At 39.7% G+C, this 16,654-nt stretch overlaps 4 protein-coding genes across 4 annotated transcripts; 3 read left to right on the top strand and 1 right to left on the bottom strand.

Moving 5' to 3' along the window:
• Positions 1–112: 112 nt before the first annotated feature.
• Positions 113–2,893, bottom strand: LOC111212059 (bifunctional enolase 2/transcriptional activator-like). The gene is made up of 15 exons (XM_022713437.2): positions 2,828–2,893; positions 2,565–2,628; positions 2,339–2,403; positions 2,195–2,242; positions 2,014–2,100; positions 1,844–1,924; positions 1,655–1,756; positions 1,506–1,586; positions 1,252–1,389; positions 1,083–1,160; positions 786–980; positions 652–702; positions 434–574; positions 283–339; positions 113–193 (listed from the first exon to the last, which is right to left on the bottom strand). The coding sequence occupies exons 1-15, from the start codon at positions 2,891–2,893 to the stop codon at positions 113–115; spliced, it is 1,335 nt and encodes a 444-aa protein (XP_022569158.2).
• Positions 2,894–6,040: 3,147 nt separating this feature from the next.
• Positions 6,041–8,146, top strand: LOC106363457. The gene is made up of 3 exons (XM_013803191.2): positions 6,041–6,988; positions 7,030–7,497; positions 7,622–8,146. The coding sequence occupies exons 1-3, from the start codon at positions 6,041–6,043 to the stop codon at positions 8,144–8,146; spliced, it is 1,941 nt and encodes a 646-aa protein (XP_013658645.2).
• A 405-nt stretch (positions 8,147–8,551) lies between these two features.
• On the top strand, positions 8,552–9,937 carry LOC125591991. The gene has a single exon (XM_048766955.1). The coding sequence runs from the start codon at positions 8,552–8,554 to the stop codon at positions 9,935–9,937; it is 1,386 nt and encodes a 461-aa protein (XP_048622912.1).
• A 3,060-nt stretch (positions 9,938–12,997) lies between these two features.
• On the top strand, positions 12,998–14,927 carry LOC106367801 (fructose-bisphosphate aldolase 8, cytosolic). The gene is made up of 3 exons (XM_048764593.1): positions 12,998–13,154; positions 13,506–13,733; positions 13,915–14,927. The coding sequence occupies exons 1-3, from the start codon at positions 13,127–13,129 to the stop codon at positions 14,733–14,735; spliced, it is 1,077 nt and encodes a 358-aa protein (XP_048620550.1). The 5' UTR covers positions 12,998–13,126; the 3' UTR covers positions 14,736–14,927.
• The last annotated feature ends 1,727 nt before the right edge of the window (positions 14,928–16,654 follow it).

Raw genomic sequence — 16,654 nt, 5'->3', positions numbered from 1 at the left:
GGTTAAGTGGGTGTAGCCGCTGGTACATCACATGAAAACAATTCTTTTTATTTCAAAAACAAAAACTCAAATCTTCACATCATCAAACTCTCAGCTCCAGTTGATTCTCTCATTAGTATGGCTTCGCAGGCTTGCGGAAATTGACTCCTGCATACACTGCCTCGGCTCCAAGCTCCTCCTCAATTCTCAATAGCTTTAACAAACATTACATGCGGATCAGTTTGATGAATACTCTGTGATCATATTCAGATCAGTCAAGAAAACATCATTTGTACACTAAACCTGATTGTATTTGGCAAGACGCTCTGATCTGCATGGAGCTCCGGTCTTGATTTGCCCCTGTGCATGATGATATAACAACAATAAACACTAGACTTCAGTATTTTATTTCAAAACAGACTTCAACATTTTATTGTAATGTTGGGTGACTTACGGTTGACAAACCAACAGATAAGTCAGCAAGGAAGGTGTCCTCGGTCTCTCCACTACGGTGGCTGGCCATCACTCCCCAACCAGCTCTCTTGGCCATCTTAACCGCCTCAATACTCTCCGTTACAGATCCTATTTGGTTAACCTGTTTGTTCATTCACCAAAGGAGTTTATTAAGATAGTTTCAAAAGCCTTCAGTTAAGAATAAGGTGGGGGTGTTACCTTTAAAAGAAGAGCATTGCATGACTTTTCTTTGATTGCCTTCTCAACTCTCTGCACAAGAATGAGTGTTAGAGATATATATATATAACCACTTTGGATAAAGAGTAAGTTCTACTTGATTAGTTGTGTCAGACCTTGGGGTTGGTGACCAACAGATCATCACCTACAATCTGATACTTCTCGCCCACCTCGCGGGTTATCTTGGCATAGTGCTCCCAGTCGTCTTCGTCAAATGGGTCTTCAATGGATACAATTGGATACTCTGCAAGGAATGACTTGTACAGGTCCTTGAGAGCATCTCCAGAAATCTTTAGCGAGCCATCGTTGTTCTGAAAATACACAAATAGGCCAGGAGATAGACAATGAGAGCAATGTTCTTGATTGCTTCTCAAGAAAGTTTAGGGTTTCTAAGGTAAACAAGACTACTTTACCTCTTCTTTGAAGTTCAAGTCGTAGGTATTGTCTGATGTGTAGAACTCGGATGCAGCCACATCCATTCCAATGACAACCTATCAAGTTATGACCGAAACCCATTTAGTTTCACTGCTTAAGCTTTGGCTTCAGGGGGACAGTGTAAAGTATAATGGGTACAATACAGACCTTGCCAGTGTATCCGGCCTTATCGATGGCAGTCTTGAGAAGTTCGAGACCTTCCTTGTTCTCTTGAATGTTTGGTGCAAAGCCACCTTCGTCACCAACGTTGGTTGCATCCTGACCGTACTTCTTCTTAATCACAGACTGAAATATCACACGTGAATAAATCACATAAAATGCGTTCAAAAAAATAAATAAGTCACATACATGTGTGAGGTTACATGTCAATCAAGAAGAAACAAAATGAATAAAGATTTTACCTTCAAGGTGTGGTAGACTTCCACGCCCATTTTCATGGCTTCCTTAAAAGATGATGCTCCAATAGGGAGAATCATGAACTCCTGTGCCAACACATGTTGCATGTCAACTAGAGTCTTGGGTTATACAAAATGAAACATGTCCACCATACCTGCATTGCAAGCTTGTTTCCTGCATGGGATCCACCGTTGATGACATTGAAAGCGGGAACTGGTAGCACTACCTTGGGGTTACCAGCAAGATTAGCAATGTGCTGCAGCAAGATGCAAAGGAGAGTAAAGAATTAGAAAAGCTACAAGAGACGAGTTATATAACCTAAGCAATTACAAGAGCATCAAACCTTGTAGAGAGGGATTCCACTGACAACAGCACCGGCTTTGCAAACAGCAAGAGACACAGAACCAATAGCATTGGCTCCAAGCTATAAGCAAACAAAAGAAGCAAGGTATTTTAAAATCATCTCACATGCTCAAATGAATGGACAAAAAAAAGAAGTATATTACTAAATACCTCTTGTTTGCACCAGCCCCATTCATTCTGAGTCCCATCAAGTTGGTGAACCATGAAGTTGTCAATAGCAGTCTGCTGAGTTGGGTCCTGCAGACAAGAAAAATACACAAATCTTTGCAAACTAAGTGATCCATAACGTGTATAAAGGTTTGATGCAGAGAATGTTTAATAAGTGTGTCACCTTGCCAATCAAGGCTGGGCCAATGATTGAGTTAACGTTTCTAACAGCCTATAGACATCAATAAGAAAACATGTTACGATCAGAAACATTTGGTCATCTGTTAGAAAACAAGTTCATAATCAAGAACATAACACGTATACTCACCTTTGAGACACCTTTCCCAAGGTAGTCGGATCCTCCATCCCTTAGCTCAACTGCCTCATAGATTCCTATGGCATATTTACAATAATAATAAGTTAAACAGACCAATAAAATCCACTACGACTGATAAATCTAACCAAACATTCATATCTGAATAAAATAAGCTAATGGTGGTAGGCAAGAGATATACAGTTAGAAAGAATGGATAGAAAACCCAAAAGCAACATACCAGTGGAAGCTCCGCTAGGAATGGAAGCTGTCACCTTAACGCCAGTGGATGTGTGGACATCAACCTATAAACATTATCAAGACATTAACTAGTCTTCTTTCTGTTTTCAATCCATGAATAAACAATGTAAACAACACTAGACCTGAGATTTAGGGGACAATAAACTTGCGATGTAATAGCTTTTCAAAACTTGGGAACCAAGACAAATGTTTCTTTCTTGTACATAAAACCGGTTATGTAAACATATAAGAAGAAAAACAAACCTCGACGGTGGGGTTACCTCGGCTGTCGAAGATCTGTCTAGCTTTAACAGCAGTGATAGTAGCCATAGTCTCAGATAACAACTTTACACAAAAATATGATGAGTCTAGCTTAGGTGTTCAGTTTAAATGAGATATATATAAGGTGTTCAGTTTAGGACGCAGCCGTCGGATTATAAATACAGTGATCTAATAATAGCCGTCCGATTATAAAAAGATGTTGTGTTGCACGACTTTTGCAAATGCCCCAAAGGTTTCCTGTTTCGCGCTGCTCCTTGCCCGGTAGCAAATTACGACCTACCTTGGAGAGTCGCATACACTCTGGAACAAGTAATATACTAGCTATAATAATAAGAAATATATATATATATATTATTCGATTTGTGTGTTATTATATATATATTACTCGGTGAGAAAGGATTCTCCCAGACAATACTCCCAATGCAAAAAAGCAACGTCTCCAACGTTTCAAATTAGTGACAACGACATCTCAGAGAAGTTTCGTTTTTGGCAAGTATCCTCCGGTCCTTCGTCTGATCTCACTTGGAAACCCTATTTCTTTTCTGGAAGTAGCATCCTCCGGAGAGTTCACCTTCTACAGATCTCAAGCCTTTCCATATTCATCGTCGAAATTATCTTCTTCTGCTCCATCTTGATACCCACGAGAGAGTTGAAGATACCACATCTCAAATCCTGTTACTCACCGAGCTGATCTGAGCAACAAACCTGCAAGGAAACATGGCAAGACGCTTGTCAAGAGAAGAAAAGGGGAAAGGTCCGATGTCTGAAGATAAAGAAACTCACATAAAAAGAATCAAAGCCCCTAGTGTTGATAACTCTGCTCTTATCAAAGAAAACGCGAAGACTCTCATTGGACGCGTCACCAACCCACATGAACAAAGAATTTGGGCTCTCATTCCAACCTTACCTCGCAAATGGCACCTACAGGGAAGAGCCACAGGATCAGATCTAGGTAATGGCTGCTTTCAGTTCAGATTTGAGAAAGAGGAGGATTTACAGAGAGTGTTGGATAACGGCCCCTACCACTTTGCTTACTGGATGGTCATCATTCAAAGGTGGGAACCAGTTATATCGACAACATTCCCTTCACAGATCTTCTTTTGGATCCGCATCAAAGGCCTGCCTCTTCATTTCTGGCTTGAAGACATGGTATGTAAAATAGGGAAGGATCTAGGAACGCTCCTAGACCATGAACTCACCAAGACGACAGCAAGAGTTAAAGTGCTAGTTGATGGGCTAAAACCTCTGATAAAAGAAGCAATCGTATAATTTGACTCGGGGGAAGAGAGTCTTATCTACCTGGAATATGAAAAGCTAGAGAATCACTGCTCCTCTTGCTACTCCCTCTCACACTTGAAGAAAGATTGCCCTACAAACTAAAGGGATACACCACAAGCAGAGCAGCTATAGGATAAGGAAACGTCAAAACATAGAGAGGTTTCATACTCTGAGATGGAGGAGGAACGTCACCGTGGTAGACAAGGAGCTCCTGAGCAGCGTAATAGAAAAGTTACACCCTTACCACCAAGAGATGGCAGATCTATGCCTACTAAAGACCTGAAAGCTGCAGCTTTCCATGAAAGGATTGACCGCCACGGTAACAATTTTGGGGCTAGAGTGGAAACAAAACAGACTAGAGTTCCCCCTCCATCGAAAGCTCTAGAAAGACCAAGGGAGGAACATCTCCCTTGGAGAGGAAAAATGCTGGAAAGTGTACCTGAACCTCACAGTTTGAGCTCCCCACCCTACACAAAGAAAAGAGACCCAGTGTCAGGAAGAGATTTGCAGAGGAGACCCCCTTTTCCGCAGAGAGGCCTCAGTGAATGGAGATTAAAGCAAACAACATTACCTCAACCGACAATAGAGACAACGGGCCCGTCCAGAGCAAAACCTCAAACCCCTGTAGCTACAAACACAACTTTTCAGACTTCACAAAGGGTCTTACAGGAGCGAACAGAAGAGCAAATTCTAAATGATCTAAACGAGGCAACCATGCTTTACCTGAACTGTCCAGAACCCACTGAAGCAGCAGCGAGGAGACAGAGGGTTCTGGCAGGGGATGCTCGAGGACAAACAGAAGAAGTGGTGGCTCGTTTCATGAAACAGCAGGGGCCCCCTGAAGCAGTAGAAAGAAGAGGATCTCCGCAGTTAGGTCAAACTCCTACGATCCCATCTAAGGAACAAGTAATGCGGGAACTTCAGGAAGTCACAAAGCAATACCTTAGCTGTATTGATCCAGTGGAGGCGGTGGCCAGAAGACAACGTGTTCTACTGGGTGACGCGGAAGGATTATTGGAAAAAACAGTGGACTCTATTATGGCTGCCGCAGCCGAGCAGAGACGCCCACTATCACCATGGGAGCGGGGTATTAGATCGGTGAGTCCTCCGGGAATTGACTTTGATATAGCAATGCAACCATCAGACATAGAGGTCACACCCCCACCAAAGTTGAGAAGCCTCGAACCGTACCATCAAAACGCGGCACATCCTTTGTGCAACACAGAACCCCTGCTGGAGAATACCAACTCTCCACGTCTCAAGTCACTCATTATAAGTTCCTCAGAGGGTCCAGAGAAGGAACAAGAGACAGCATCAAATGATCTTGAGGTGGCAGATGATGAGGAAACCCTACAGAATTTCAAAAACAAAGCCAAAAAACAAAGTATCAAAGCAAGGCAAGAAACGCTCACAACGACTGTCTCCTAATATTCTCAGAGGAACAAGCATTAAAAAAAGGAAACTGTCACAGATACAACACTCACCAGGAAATGGGAGAAAGCGGCTAACGGGTGAATCCTCAAAAGCTCGTATGACATCAGGAGAAGCAAAAAAAGGGTCAGGAAGGGAAAAGGAAGCCCCAACTCCTGCCTTGAACCCACCCATTCAGTTAATTCCAGCGATGACTAGGGGAAAACAAGGAAACCAAGGGGAAAAATCCAAAAAAACCTTGCCAACTCAAACAAAGAATGCAGCAAGATCTTCACGTCAAGGATCAATGCCTCCGGCCGATAATGATACACCTGATTCAAGCAAGAAACAGGATTTTCGGTCAGAGCTACACCAGGTTCCTTAGGAATCCTGAGCTGGAACTGTTGTGGGTTGGGGAATCCCATTACAGTCCAGCGTTTAAAGGAGTTACAGAGGAGGAACTCACCAGATGTAACTTTCCTTATGGAGACAAAAAACCCTACAGAGATGGTGTTGAAAGAACTCCATTGGTTTCAAAGCTACAACTACGCTGCTGTTGTTCCCCATAGCCCCGGAGGAGGAGGCCTCTTCCTTGCCTGGAAAAAAGACATCGATCTCACGGTTAAACATGCAACAAACAATTACATTGATACGAGGATACTGTTTAAAGGCATCAGTTTCCACGCAACCTTTGTGTACGGGGAGCCAGAGGTTTCAAAAAGATTACAAGTTTGGAATGAGATATCTAATCTACACTCAACAAATGGAGGACCATGGTTTCTTACTGGAGATTTCAATGAAATTATTGACAACAGTGAAAAGAGCGGATGCCCAGGTAGAGCAGAAGGAACCTTCGGAGCCTTTAGATCCTTTCTTTCTCAAAACGATCTTTTTGACCTCAAACACTCAGGCAGCTATCTATCTTGGAGGGGAAAGAGACATACACACCTAGTCTTGTGCAGACTGGATAGAGCTCTAAGCAACTGTGATTGGGCTGATCTATTCCCAGCGTGTAGAAGTCAATACCTCAAGTACGAAGGGTCTGATCACATACCTCTCCTCTCGCTCCTGGATACATCAAAAAAGAAAGGTGTAAAGATCTTTAGATTCGACAGACGACTAAATGATAACATGGAAATAAAGAAACTGGTATCTTCAGTCTGGATGAGAAATGAAAACTTATCAGTTGAGGCTCGACTCTCTTTATGTCGTCAGGCCATTTGCAAATGGTGCAGAGAGTTCTACGAGAATAGCCAGAAGGGCATGGAGGACATACGTAACAGACTTGATGTCGCTCTGTCTGATCTACAACCAGATGAAGCTTTGATTCAGAAGCTCAACTCAGACCTTCTCCAGCTCTACAAAGCAGATGAATATTTCTGGAAACAAAGAAGCAGACAATTATGGTTAAGTCTGGGAGACTCAAACACGGGCTATTTCCATGCTATCTCAAAGGTAGATCTACACGGAATAGATTCTCTGTCATTGAAGATAAGGATGGCTTACCACACTACGAAGAAGAACAAATAGAGAACATCATCTCCTCTTTCTACGCAGATCTGTTCAAATCATCAGAGTATCTCGGGAATCGGATAGTTCACGGGGCTATACAACCTTGCATAACATCAGAGCAAAATGAGAAACTGATAGCTATTCCACAAGAGAGAGAGATCACCGAAGCCACATTCTCGATAAATGGAGAAAAGGCGCTAGGACCAGATGGCTTTTCAGCCAGTTTCTTTCACGCCAACTGGGAAGTAGTTGGTCCAGCAGTGATCTCCGAGATACAAGCCTTCTTCTCAACAGGTTTCCTTGCACCATCAATAAACAAGACTCATGTCAGGCTCATTCCAAAGGTTCTGGGAGCTAAAACGGTGGAAGAGTACATGCCAATTGCCTTATGCAACATTTACTACAAGATCATCTCTAAACTAATCTCTATCAGATTAAAGAATGTTCTTGGAGTAATAGTATCGGAAAATCAATCAGCATTTGTTTGAAGGGCAATTGCAGACAATGTACTTATTACGCATGAGGTACTACAGTTTCTAAAGACATCAAAAGCGGAAATAAGGTGTTCTATGGCAGTTAAAACAGATATGTCAAAAGCCTATCGAATGGCAGTTCATCTCAGATGTCCTATACCGGTTTGGTTTCCATGCAATTTGGATAAATTGGATCATGCAATGCATCACTACAGTCTCCTACTCCTATCTTATAAATGAAACAGTGTATGGAAATGTTTTACCTCTCCGAGGAATCAGGCAAGGCGACCCACTATCTCCTTATGTGTTTATCCTCTGCGGTGAAGTTCTCTCAGGGCTGTGTAGAGAGGTTGGGAGGAAAGGCCTACTTCAGGGTATAAGAGTGGCACGAGGTTGTCCAAGAATAAATCATCTGCTCTTCGCAGATGATACGATGTTCTTCTGTCTTGCGTCTCAATCAAATTGCGAAGCACTCCAAGCAGTACTCACAGACTATGGAAAAAGCTCTGGACAGAGGATCAATAAGAACAAGTTGTCTATCACCTTCTCAAGTAAAACTCCCCCTGCAATCAAAGAGAATGCCAAATCAGTATTGGGAATCACAAAGGAAGGGGGCTTAGGCAAGTAACTTGGCCTTCTAGAGCATTTTGGGAGAAGAAAAAGAGATTTGTTTACCTCTATCGTGGATAGAATCCGAAAGAAAGCAGTAAGCTGGTCTGCAAGGAGGTTATCAAAAGCCGGAAAGCTCACAATGCTTAAGGCCGTCCTAAGCGCAATACCTACGTATTCCATGTCGTGTTTTCAGCTACCGGTGAGCCTCTGTAAAAGAATCCAGTCAGTACTGACCAGATTTTGGTGGGAAGAGACTGAAGGCAAAAAGAAAATATGCTGGGTTGCTTGGGACCAACTAACGAAGCCTAAAGCTCTGGGGGGTTTGGGGCTCAGAGATATCCAACGTTTCAATCAAGCTCTATTAGCAAAGCTAGCCTGGCGTATTATTACAGCACCAGAGAGTCTCTTTTCACGTATTCTCATGGGAAAATATTGCCACAACAAGAGTTTCCTAGAGATAGCACCCTCGCAGAGCTGTTCCCATGGATGGAGGAGTATACTCCATGGGCGAGACCTTTTGAAAGAAAACCTAGGGAAATCTATAGGAAATGGACAAACGACCAAGATTTGGAAGGATTCTTGGATCTCATTGGATAAGATCCTAAAACCTATGGGACCTATCAAGGAATCAGCCCTAGACCTAACGGTGGCAGATCTACTAACTTCCGAACTCAAATGGAACAAGCAGAGAATCGAGGAGCTCTTACCAGACCTCGCCGAGCAGATACAATGTTTAAAGCCAAGCTCAACGGGGGCGGAAGACTCCTTTATCTGGCACCAGACAGCTTCGGGCATTTACTCCACCAAATCAGGTTACTTTGCTGCAACTTCTCACAACCATCATACACAGCTAACAAGAGCAGAAGGAGAATTTAGCTGGATCAGAGACATTTGGGCAGGCAAATTCTCACCTAAGATGAAAACGTTCCTCTGGTCCATTGTCCATAAAGCTATCTCTCCAGGCTCAAATCTGCAAAGAAGAGGTATGACATCAGCAACGCCTTGTGTTAGATGCCAAGATACTGAGAATGAGATGCATTGTTTCTTCAACTGCCAGTACGCGAAGAATGTTTGGGATCTTATCCCCCTTAGCAAAGCAGTTCACCTAGCTGCGGGGATGATTTTCCCAGAGGTAGTAGTCAAATTTAGGAGAGTTATTTGTCTGCCTCCCTCAGGATTCTCTCTTAACATCCTCCCCTGGGTCTTATGGGCCATCTGGACGGCGAGAAACACCCTCATCTTCGAAGGACGATACCAATCTCCTGAGGAAACAACACTGAAAGGGATTAAGTTAGCAAGAGAATGGACCAATTCGCAAAATCAATCCTCTGGAAAGAAGGACCTACCTCAGAGTCAGCAATTCCAATCGCGAGCACCACCACAGATTAATCTCGATAACGACCAAGTGACATGCAAGACAGACGCGGCGTGGCACAAGGAAAAGCTCGTAGCAGGACTAGGGTGGGTGTTCTCGGGTCCGAAACTCGAATCTCCCATCAAAGGATCGATGTGTGAAGCTTCGATAGGCTCCCCTCTAGTTGCAGAGGCTTCTGCAGTCAGATCAGCTATGTGTATGGCGATCAATTTGGAGTTCAGCTCTCTTGAGGTGCTCTCCGACAACTTAACGCTCATCCGAGCAATCTCCGGCATCACTCAGGCTAAGGAAATCATCGGTATTGTGAAAGACATCCGATCGATATCTACTGAGTTTGCATCAATCTCTTTTGCGCATATCTCTCGTTCTCTGAATGTGGAAGCGGATAATCTCGCAAAAGAATCTCTGCGTTTTTCATATCTTCTGTATTGAACCCTTGGGCTTGGACCTTATTTGGCCCATCCCCCTACCTATTATTATTAATAAAGTTTTCAGTGACAAAAAAAAAAAAAAAGATGCACATAGATTTTTAGAAATTAATATAGAATGGAAAAAGGAGCAATACAATAAGCTAATGATGTAGTACTATCTTTATTTCTATACCACAAAATCAAGCTTCAAGTGTCTAAAAGCAATTTTGTTAGACTACCATAGCCTGTTATCATTCCACTAACAGATACTCCCTCTGTTTTTTATTGTAAGTAGTTTTAGATGAATGCACAAATATTAAAAAAGTTATTAATTTTTTCAAAAATAGCATTTGATATATAAATTAGGTGTAGTTAAACTAATCATAAATAAGTATATATTATTTGATTGGTAACACTATACCCAATAAAAAGTAAAAATTACTTAAAATTATGAAAGCTACTTATATTTTGAAACAAACAAATTTTGCTTAAACTACTTACAATAAAAAAAACAGAGGGAGTATAAGTTAATTTGTTATAAGTTAAATTGAATAAATATTTATGACAAGGTAAAGGTCGAATGTATAGAACTGGGATCGCAAGAGGTGCGTGTAACAGTGAAAGAACTGGACTAGTGAAACATTTGATTGGGGTTCCCACCAGTATCCACTTCGAAAAAATTATTTGTATATAAATATTAATGTATCTAATATAAAATAAAAAGAATGATTGATAAAAAATAGTGTATAAGGATGATAAGACAATTTGAATTGTGTTTCATATTATTATGATTTATATGTATGCATAAATTAAATAATAAGTAAAATAAATTTTTGCCATTATTTTTACCATGTTTACATTTTTAAAGACATAAATTCAATATTTATTTTTATTTTATAATTATGTTGGATAGTTTTTTAGAATATTAAGGAAGTAAACTTTTTGAAAAATAAATAATTTATATTTATTTATTTTTAATTTGACTATGAAAACTCAGGTTTATCTATGGTGTGTGTGCATGTAATATGTAACAAAACATATGCCCTGATTGGTAACCAGTGCTTAATCGCGGAATCACGGAAAAAAATGGTTAAACTGTGAAAAAAAATTAATTAAACTGCATAATTATTTAAAATTTTCGAAATTGTGGAATACATATTAAATTGATCAAACTATTTTATATGGTATTCAATTTGTTATAATAAAAACAAATATCAATAATTAAACTAGTTGTTATAAAATATGAAAATAACTAAAATTTATTTAAAAGTATTTTAGTTCTTATTATAAATATCTAGTTTATCTTTCAATGAGTTTTAATAATAGATTAAGATTTATTAATATACAAATTATATTATAACTATATTTACAATATAATTATTTATCATTAAAAAGTATTACCATGTGTTTTAAATCTTAAGATAGTATTAGCATGTGTTTCAAAAAAAAGATATATAATTTAATAATATGAAAGTTTTGATTTTGTAAATTTTTCCGCCATAATCTAATAAAACTCACTTTTCCACTTAATGAAATTTTTTTTAATATTTTTGTTTCATTCTGTATTATTTTGTTGGTCGGTAAAATACTTGCGGAATCGCTTTGAAATCGTTCCACCATCCTGCAAAGTTGTCAATCAAAGCAATAACCTTAAAGACCGGTGGAAATCGCAGCTACCAACCAATTCAACGGTTAATTGCATATTCCATTGGCATATTTCCTTTTCAAATAGTTTTGTTGTTCTATGTCAACATCTCTATCTTTAATGCTTCTTTATTCATTTTCTTTTGGATCCTTCTCTATTCAAAACTAAGCCCACAATAACTTACGGGTAAAGCATTCTAAACGAAACTAGGAAAGGTTTTTTTTTTTCTTCATCTTATAACTGGAGCCTTTAACTCTGGTGGTAAAAGGTTTATAACTATTAGTCCCGCCATCTTAGTTTGAGTTCGGCCATTCGCAGACGTTTTAAATGACAAAAAAAACCTAAATTTCTACGGATCTCGTAATGATTATTCATTGGGCCTAGAAAATTTTTGGGTTACTAAAAAAATGATCTATATCCCAAAAAAATGATTTACATCCTTATATCATTACCGCCCTAAGAAAACTAGTAACTAGGTTTAAGGTGGTTTTGCATTTTTCAAGGCTCGTACACGTCTAAATGGGTTTGTATAGATAGACATTTTTGTGATTATGAACATTGATGATTCGAACTTAAAAAGAACATACCCAAACATGATCAAATCCAAATAGAACCATGATCAAATGAATTTGTCCACAGAATTCAAATAATTATACTATGTGTCGAAATGAATTGGTTTGTTCATGTCTAAACTCTAAATATATTGTATATACCTAAATAATCATGTCTAAATTTTTTAACATTAGTGATTTGACCTCATTTCAATTTTGACTTATTTTTATAAAAGATTTTGAACACCCACTGATCAACGAATCCAGCCTACTTTTTTTACTCCCGATAAAATTGAACTTAGGATATTTAATCTGATTCGCATAGATCTTTTTCTTTGGTAGATTTTGTTTCTTTTAATTTCCTAATGTCGTCTTAAAAACTGCATTTCATATTCTAACATCCGTTTCTTAATTACACCACTAAATAGCTTAACATTTCTTTATTACTCTACGTCTTGTCGGTAGAAAGCAAAATACTGAGACAGTGTAATGATTCGTGGGTTTGAAGAGTCGCAGTACGCACCAGATCACATTTTTCTACGTTGGGAGATATCAAAGTCGCATTTTTCTGTGAACCTACTAAACAAAGTAGTTTAAAATTAGAATATTCTATGGAATTTCGTAGTCAAAACTTTCTAAATGCAAAAATTATGTGTTTAAACTAAATTATATAATTAGCTAGAAGGTTGAGCCTGAGGAAGTTCGAGCCGCTGTGCGGCCGAAGTCGTGCTTCACCGTAATCAACACGACAAGATACCAAAACTACCCTTCAGCTAGCTAGTCCTCTATGATTCAATTAATAAGGGGTAAAACCGAGATTAGCCATGTAAGATCCAACGGCTGAAAAACTTTCTTGGAGAACATGTCACAGATCTAACCCTTAAATTTTACTTTTTCACCAACCAATAGACTCTCCTCCGCATCTATAAATACCAAACAGTCTGGTCCACTTTCTTCCATCTCTCTCGTCTGCCTTCTCTATCAAAAACTTTTATCGATCTTTCCGTCATAAACCATGTCTGCCTTCACCAGCAAATTCGCCGGTAACGATCTCTCACACTCTATCATCACTCGAATCTGCTTATCCCGTCGTAGCTAAACGTATTCGATTCACTAGCGTAGTTTTCGTATAAGCCTTAGTTAGATCTGTTGTTTTTGATTGTGATCGAGCGTTTAACTCTCTAGATCTGGATTAGTTGCTTCGTTGTATGAGTTGAATTGAATCTGTTGATAACCAAAACTAGCTTAAATCCGATTCACTGTTCATTAGTTGTATACTGATCGATCTGCCTTCACTCTAAATCATCGGATCTAATCAACTGTATTCGCGATCTGAAGTTTTATATCGTTCGTAATCGTTTATGCGCTTTTTTTCTGTTTTGAATCTTTGGCAGATGAGCTGATCGCTAACGCTGCCTACATCGGCACACCTGGAAAAGGTATTCTCGCCGCCGATGAGTCCACCGGTACCATCGGAAAGCGTCTCGCTAGCATCAACGTCGAGAACGTTGAAACCAACAGACGTGCTCTCCGTGAGCTTCTCTTCACCGCCCCCGGTGCTCTCCCTTGCCTCAGCGGTGTCATCCTCTTCGAAGAGACTCTTTACCAAAAGAGTTCCGATGGTACGAATCCAATTCATTAGTGTAAAAGAGATAAAGTTAAAGGACTTAATTGTAATTAGTAAACTCTGTAATCTTGATTGTGAACATTTACTAATTACTATTAAGTCCTCCAACTATATCTCTCTTACAATTAATCTCTGTTTATGTGTGAGGTTTCTTATTGTTTTTGTTTTGTACGCAGGCAAGCTTTTCGTTGATATTTTGAAGGAAGGAGGAGTCCTCCCAGGTATCAAAGTCGACAAGGGTACCGTTGAGCTAGCCGGAACCAACGGTGAGACCACCACTCAAGGTCTTGACGGTCTCGGTGAGCGTTGCAAGAAGTACTACGAAGCTGGTGCCCGTTTCGCCAAGTGGCGTGCGGTTCTCAAGATCGGCGAGAACGAGCCATCAGAGCATTCCATCCACGAGAACGCTTACGGGTTGGCTAGATACGCTGTCATCTGCCAGGAGAACGGTCTTGTACCAATCGTTGAGCCTGAGATCCTTGTCGACGGATCCCACGACATCCACAAGTGTGCTGCCGTCACCGAGCGTGTCCTTGCGGCTTGCTACAAGGCTCTTAGCGACCACCACGTTTTGCTTGAGGGAACTTTGTTGAAGCCTAACATGGTCACACCTGGATCCGACAGTGCCAAGGTCGCGCCTGAGGTTATCGCTGAGCACACCGTCCGTGCTCTTCAGAGAACGGTACCAGCAGCTGTTCCAGCTATTGTTTTCTTGTCTGGTGGACAGAGCGAGGAGGAGGCGACCAAGAACTTGAACGCGATGAACCAGTTGAAGACCAAGAAGCCATGGTCATTGTCTTTCTCGTTCGGACGTGCGTTGCAACAGAGCACTTTGAAGACATGGGCAGGGAAAGAGGAGAATGTTAAGGCAGCTCAAGAGGCGTTGTATGTGAGGTGCAAGGCTAACTCTGAAGCCACACTCGGAACGTACAAAGGTGATGCTAAGCTTGGTGATGGAGCTGCAGAGAGCCTTCACGTGAAGGACTACAAGTACTGAGAATTCAACTTCAATGGTTTCTGTTGTGATGTCCTCATCAGCACCCTCGATATATTTCTGAGGGTTTCTTCTACTTTTTGCTTGACATTATCGGCTTTTCGATTTTTGTTTTTCGATTTTTGTTTTGATTTAAGAATGATGAGTGTTTAAAAACGCCAAAATAAAATGCCATCTGAGGTTATTTCTGCTAAAGAACTTTATTATGTCTTTGGGGATTTGAACTTGAAGAACAAATGCACATGAAATCAATTTATGGATCAATGAAAGATAGGGTCTCTACCTATAGAATCAAATCACTTGACCTCACCAGTATTCTCCTCTGAAAGCGTCGAAAGCCTCACTTATTATGCAATGAGAAGAACAAAAGCATTTGCTTTCCAGATCATATTCGACCAAATAGTTTGGCAGTCTACGTATAATGGTAAAATGTTAAAATTAGCACATTGCTTTGTTTGTAGGAACAAATATTTCTATAGTTCCAGCACGATTAAATGATCCTATCTACTATTTAACTCAAAGAAAAAGGGATGTTGATTAGCTGTGTTGTGGGACTTCTACTAAAGATCAAGTAGTGATGTTATTGTAATATGTTGAACATTTGAGTTTGTAAACAATATTTGGGAAGTGTTCACAAACCCCACTTATTATTTTTACTATTGCGTCTATTGTGAGTCAAGCAAGACCACCGTGACTTTGACAGGAAGTCAGTTCGTTTCAATTTCAAAAGCACACGCTCGTCGGCGAGAGGCTACTTTTCCAAAAAGTGAAAAAACTAAGCAAAAAATAGTTAAGGTGGGAAAATAAATTAAAATAAAGCCTTCGACCAAAAAAAAAAAAATTAAAATTAAGCCAAAAACTGAAATAAATAAAATAATATTTGAAAGTGAACAAGAAAAAGGATTAGTCAAACTTACAAACCATTTAGTATTCAGCACTAACTAAGAGGATGTTCGCGCGGAATATTGTTTTATTATTACTAATAACATGATTTTTTTTTGGATAATGTAATTATGTTGTCGTTTTTATTTGTTAAGATCATTATTTGATGTTTTTAGTGTGTTATGTAGTAGGTGATAAGTTAATATATTTTGCGTTTTTTTTTAATAATGTGTTGTTGTGTGTATAGTACTTGTTAGTAGTCAAATGAGCATCTAACGTAAGCTAATATTGAATTTCAATAACTTTGCATCTACACATTTGTTGATTCTAAAATTAACGGTTTCATCGTCAAAATTGTATTATATTTTTTTCATATTTTAGAAAATTATAATTTTTAAGATGTTTTTTGCCCTCTCCCCATATTTTAAAATTGAGCCCTCACCGTCTATGTATTTCGTTACATTTCTGGTGTGCGGTGCTTCTCACAATCACCGGAAAAAGACTCACATTTTTCTCTTGCTCTTCTTGCCTTCTTCACCTATGAGATTATATGGTATTTGTTGCAGATTGGGTTTATGAGTTTTCAGTTGTTCGGTTGCTTCCCACGGCATTGTAGACTGTTCCAGTCAATATTGATTGCTCCTCTTCTTCCTTAGATTTCAGCTGATGTTAGGAACTGCATCTCCTTGGTTGGGTCAGAGTTTATTCGTCTTTGATTTTGTATTCCTCGTCGTTGGCTTACCGTCAATAGTCTCTTCTCGTTTTGGTTTTCAATATTTAGTTTTTGGTGTTCTGACTTCTATGCTCTCTTTCATAGCTCGAGGACGGCTCCATAGTTTTCTGATTTTGCTCCGTCTCCCTTTCCCTCTCTATTCTTGCATCTCTTTGCAGCTTCCATTGCATCTCTGGTGGCTCTCCCTTTCACCATGTTTGCCACTCGAGATTTGGATAATGTTTTCGTTCGTGTATGCTATGTGGGCTTGGAAGGTTATTTCTGGTCTCAATTTTAGTCTCTGATTTTTTGGTGGTTGTATCCCATT

This window comes from Brassica napus, chromosome C8 (assembly GCF_020379485.1).
Source record: "Brassica napus cultivar Da-Ae chromosome C8, Da-Ae, whole genome shotgun sequence".
Classification (NCBI taxonomy): domain Eukaryota; kingdom Viridiplantae; phylum Streptophyta; class Magnoliopsida; order Brassicales; family Brassicaceae; genus Brassica; species Brassica napus.
Note: the sequence above shows the minus strand (reverse complement) of the source record. Positions and strands in the feature narration are given on the sequence as shown.

Excerpts from the sequence above, each read along its gene's own strand:
- LOC111212059 (XM_022713437.2), bottom strand. The coding sequence starts at position 2,893 with ATGGCTACTATCACTGCTGTTAAAGCTAGACAGATCTTCGACAGCCGA. Across the intron at positions 2,629-2,827 it reads GAGGTAACCCCACCGTCGAG|GTTGATGTCCACACATCCAC; the intron begins GTTTGTTTTTCT and ends TAATGTTTATAG. Across the intron at positions 981-1,082 it reads ACTTGAACTTCAAAGAAGAG|AACAACGATGGCTCGCTAAA; the intron begins GTAAAGTAGTCT and ends GTGTATTTTCAG.
- LOC106363457 (XM_013803191.2), top strand. The coding sequence starts at position 6,041 with ATGGTGTTGAAAGAACTCCATTGGTTTCAAAGCTACAACTACGCTGCT. Across the intron at positions 6,989-7,029 it reads ATTTCCATGCTATCTCAAAG|GATGGCTTACCACACTACGA; the intron begins GTAGATCTACAC and ends ATTGAAGATAAG. Across the intron at positions 7,498-7,621 it reads GATTAAAGAATGTTCTTGGA|TTAAAACAGATATGTCAAAA; the intron begins GTAATAGTATCG and ends GTTCTATGGCAG.
- LOC125591991 (XM_048766955.1), top strand. The coding sequence starts at position 8,552 with ATGGGAAAATATTGCCACAACAAGAGTTTCCTAGAGATAGCACCCTCG.
- LOC106367801 (XM_048764593.1), top strand. The coding sequence starts at position 13,127 with ATGTCTGCCTTCACCAGCAAATTCGCCG. Across the intron at positions 13,155-13,505 it reads CTTCACCAGCAAATTCGCCG|ATGAGCTGATCGCTAACGCT; the intron begins GTAACGATCTCT and ends AATCTTTGGCAG. Across the intron at positions 13,734-13,914 it reads TTACCAAAAGAGTTCCGATG|GCAAGCTTTTCGTTGATATT; the intron begins GTACGAATCCAA and ends TTTTGTACGCAG.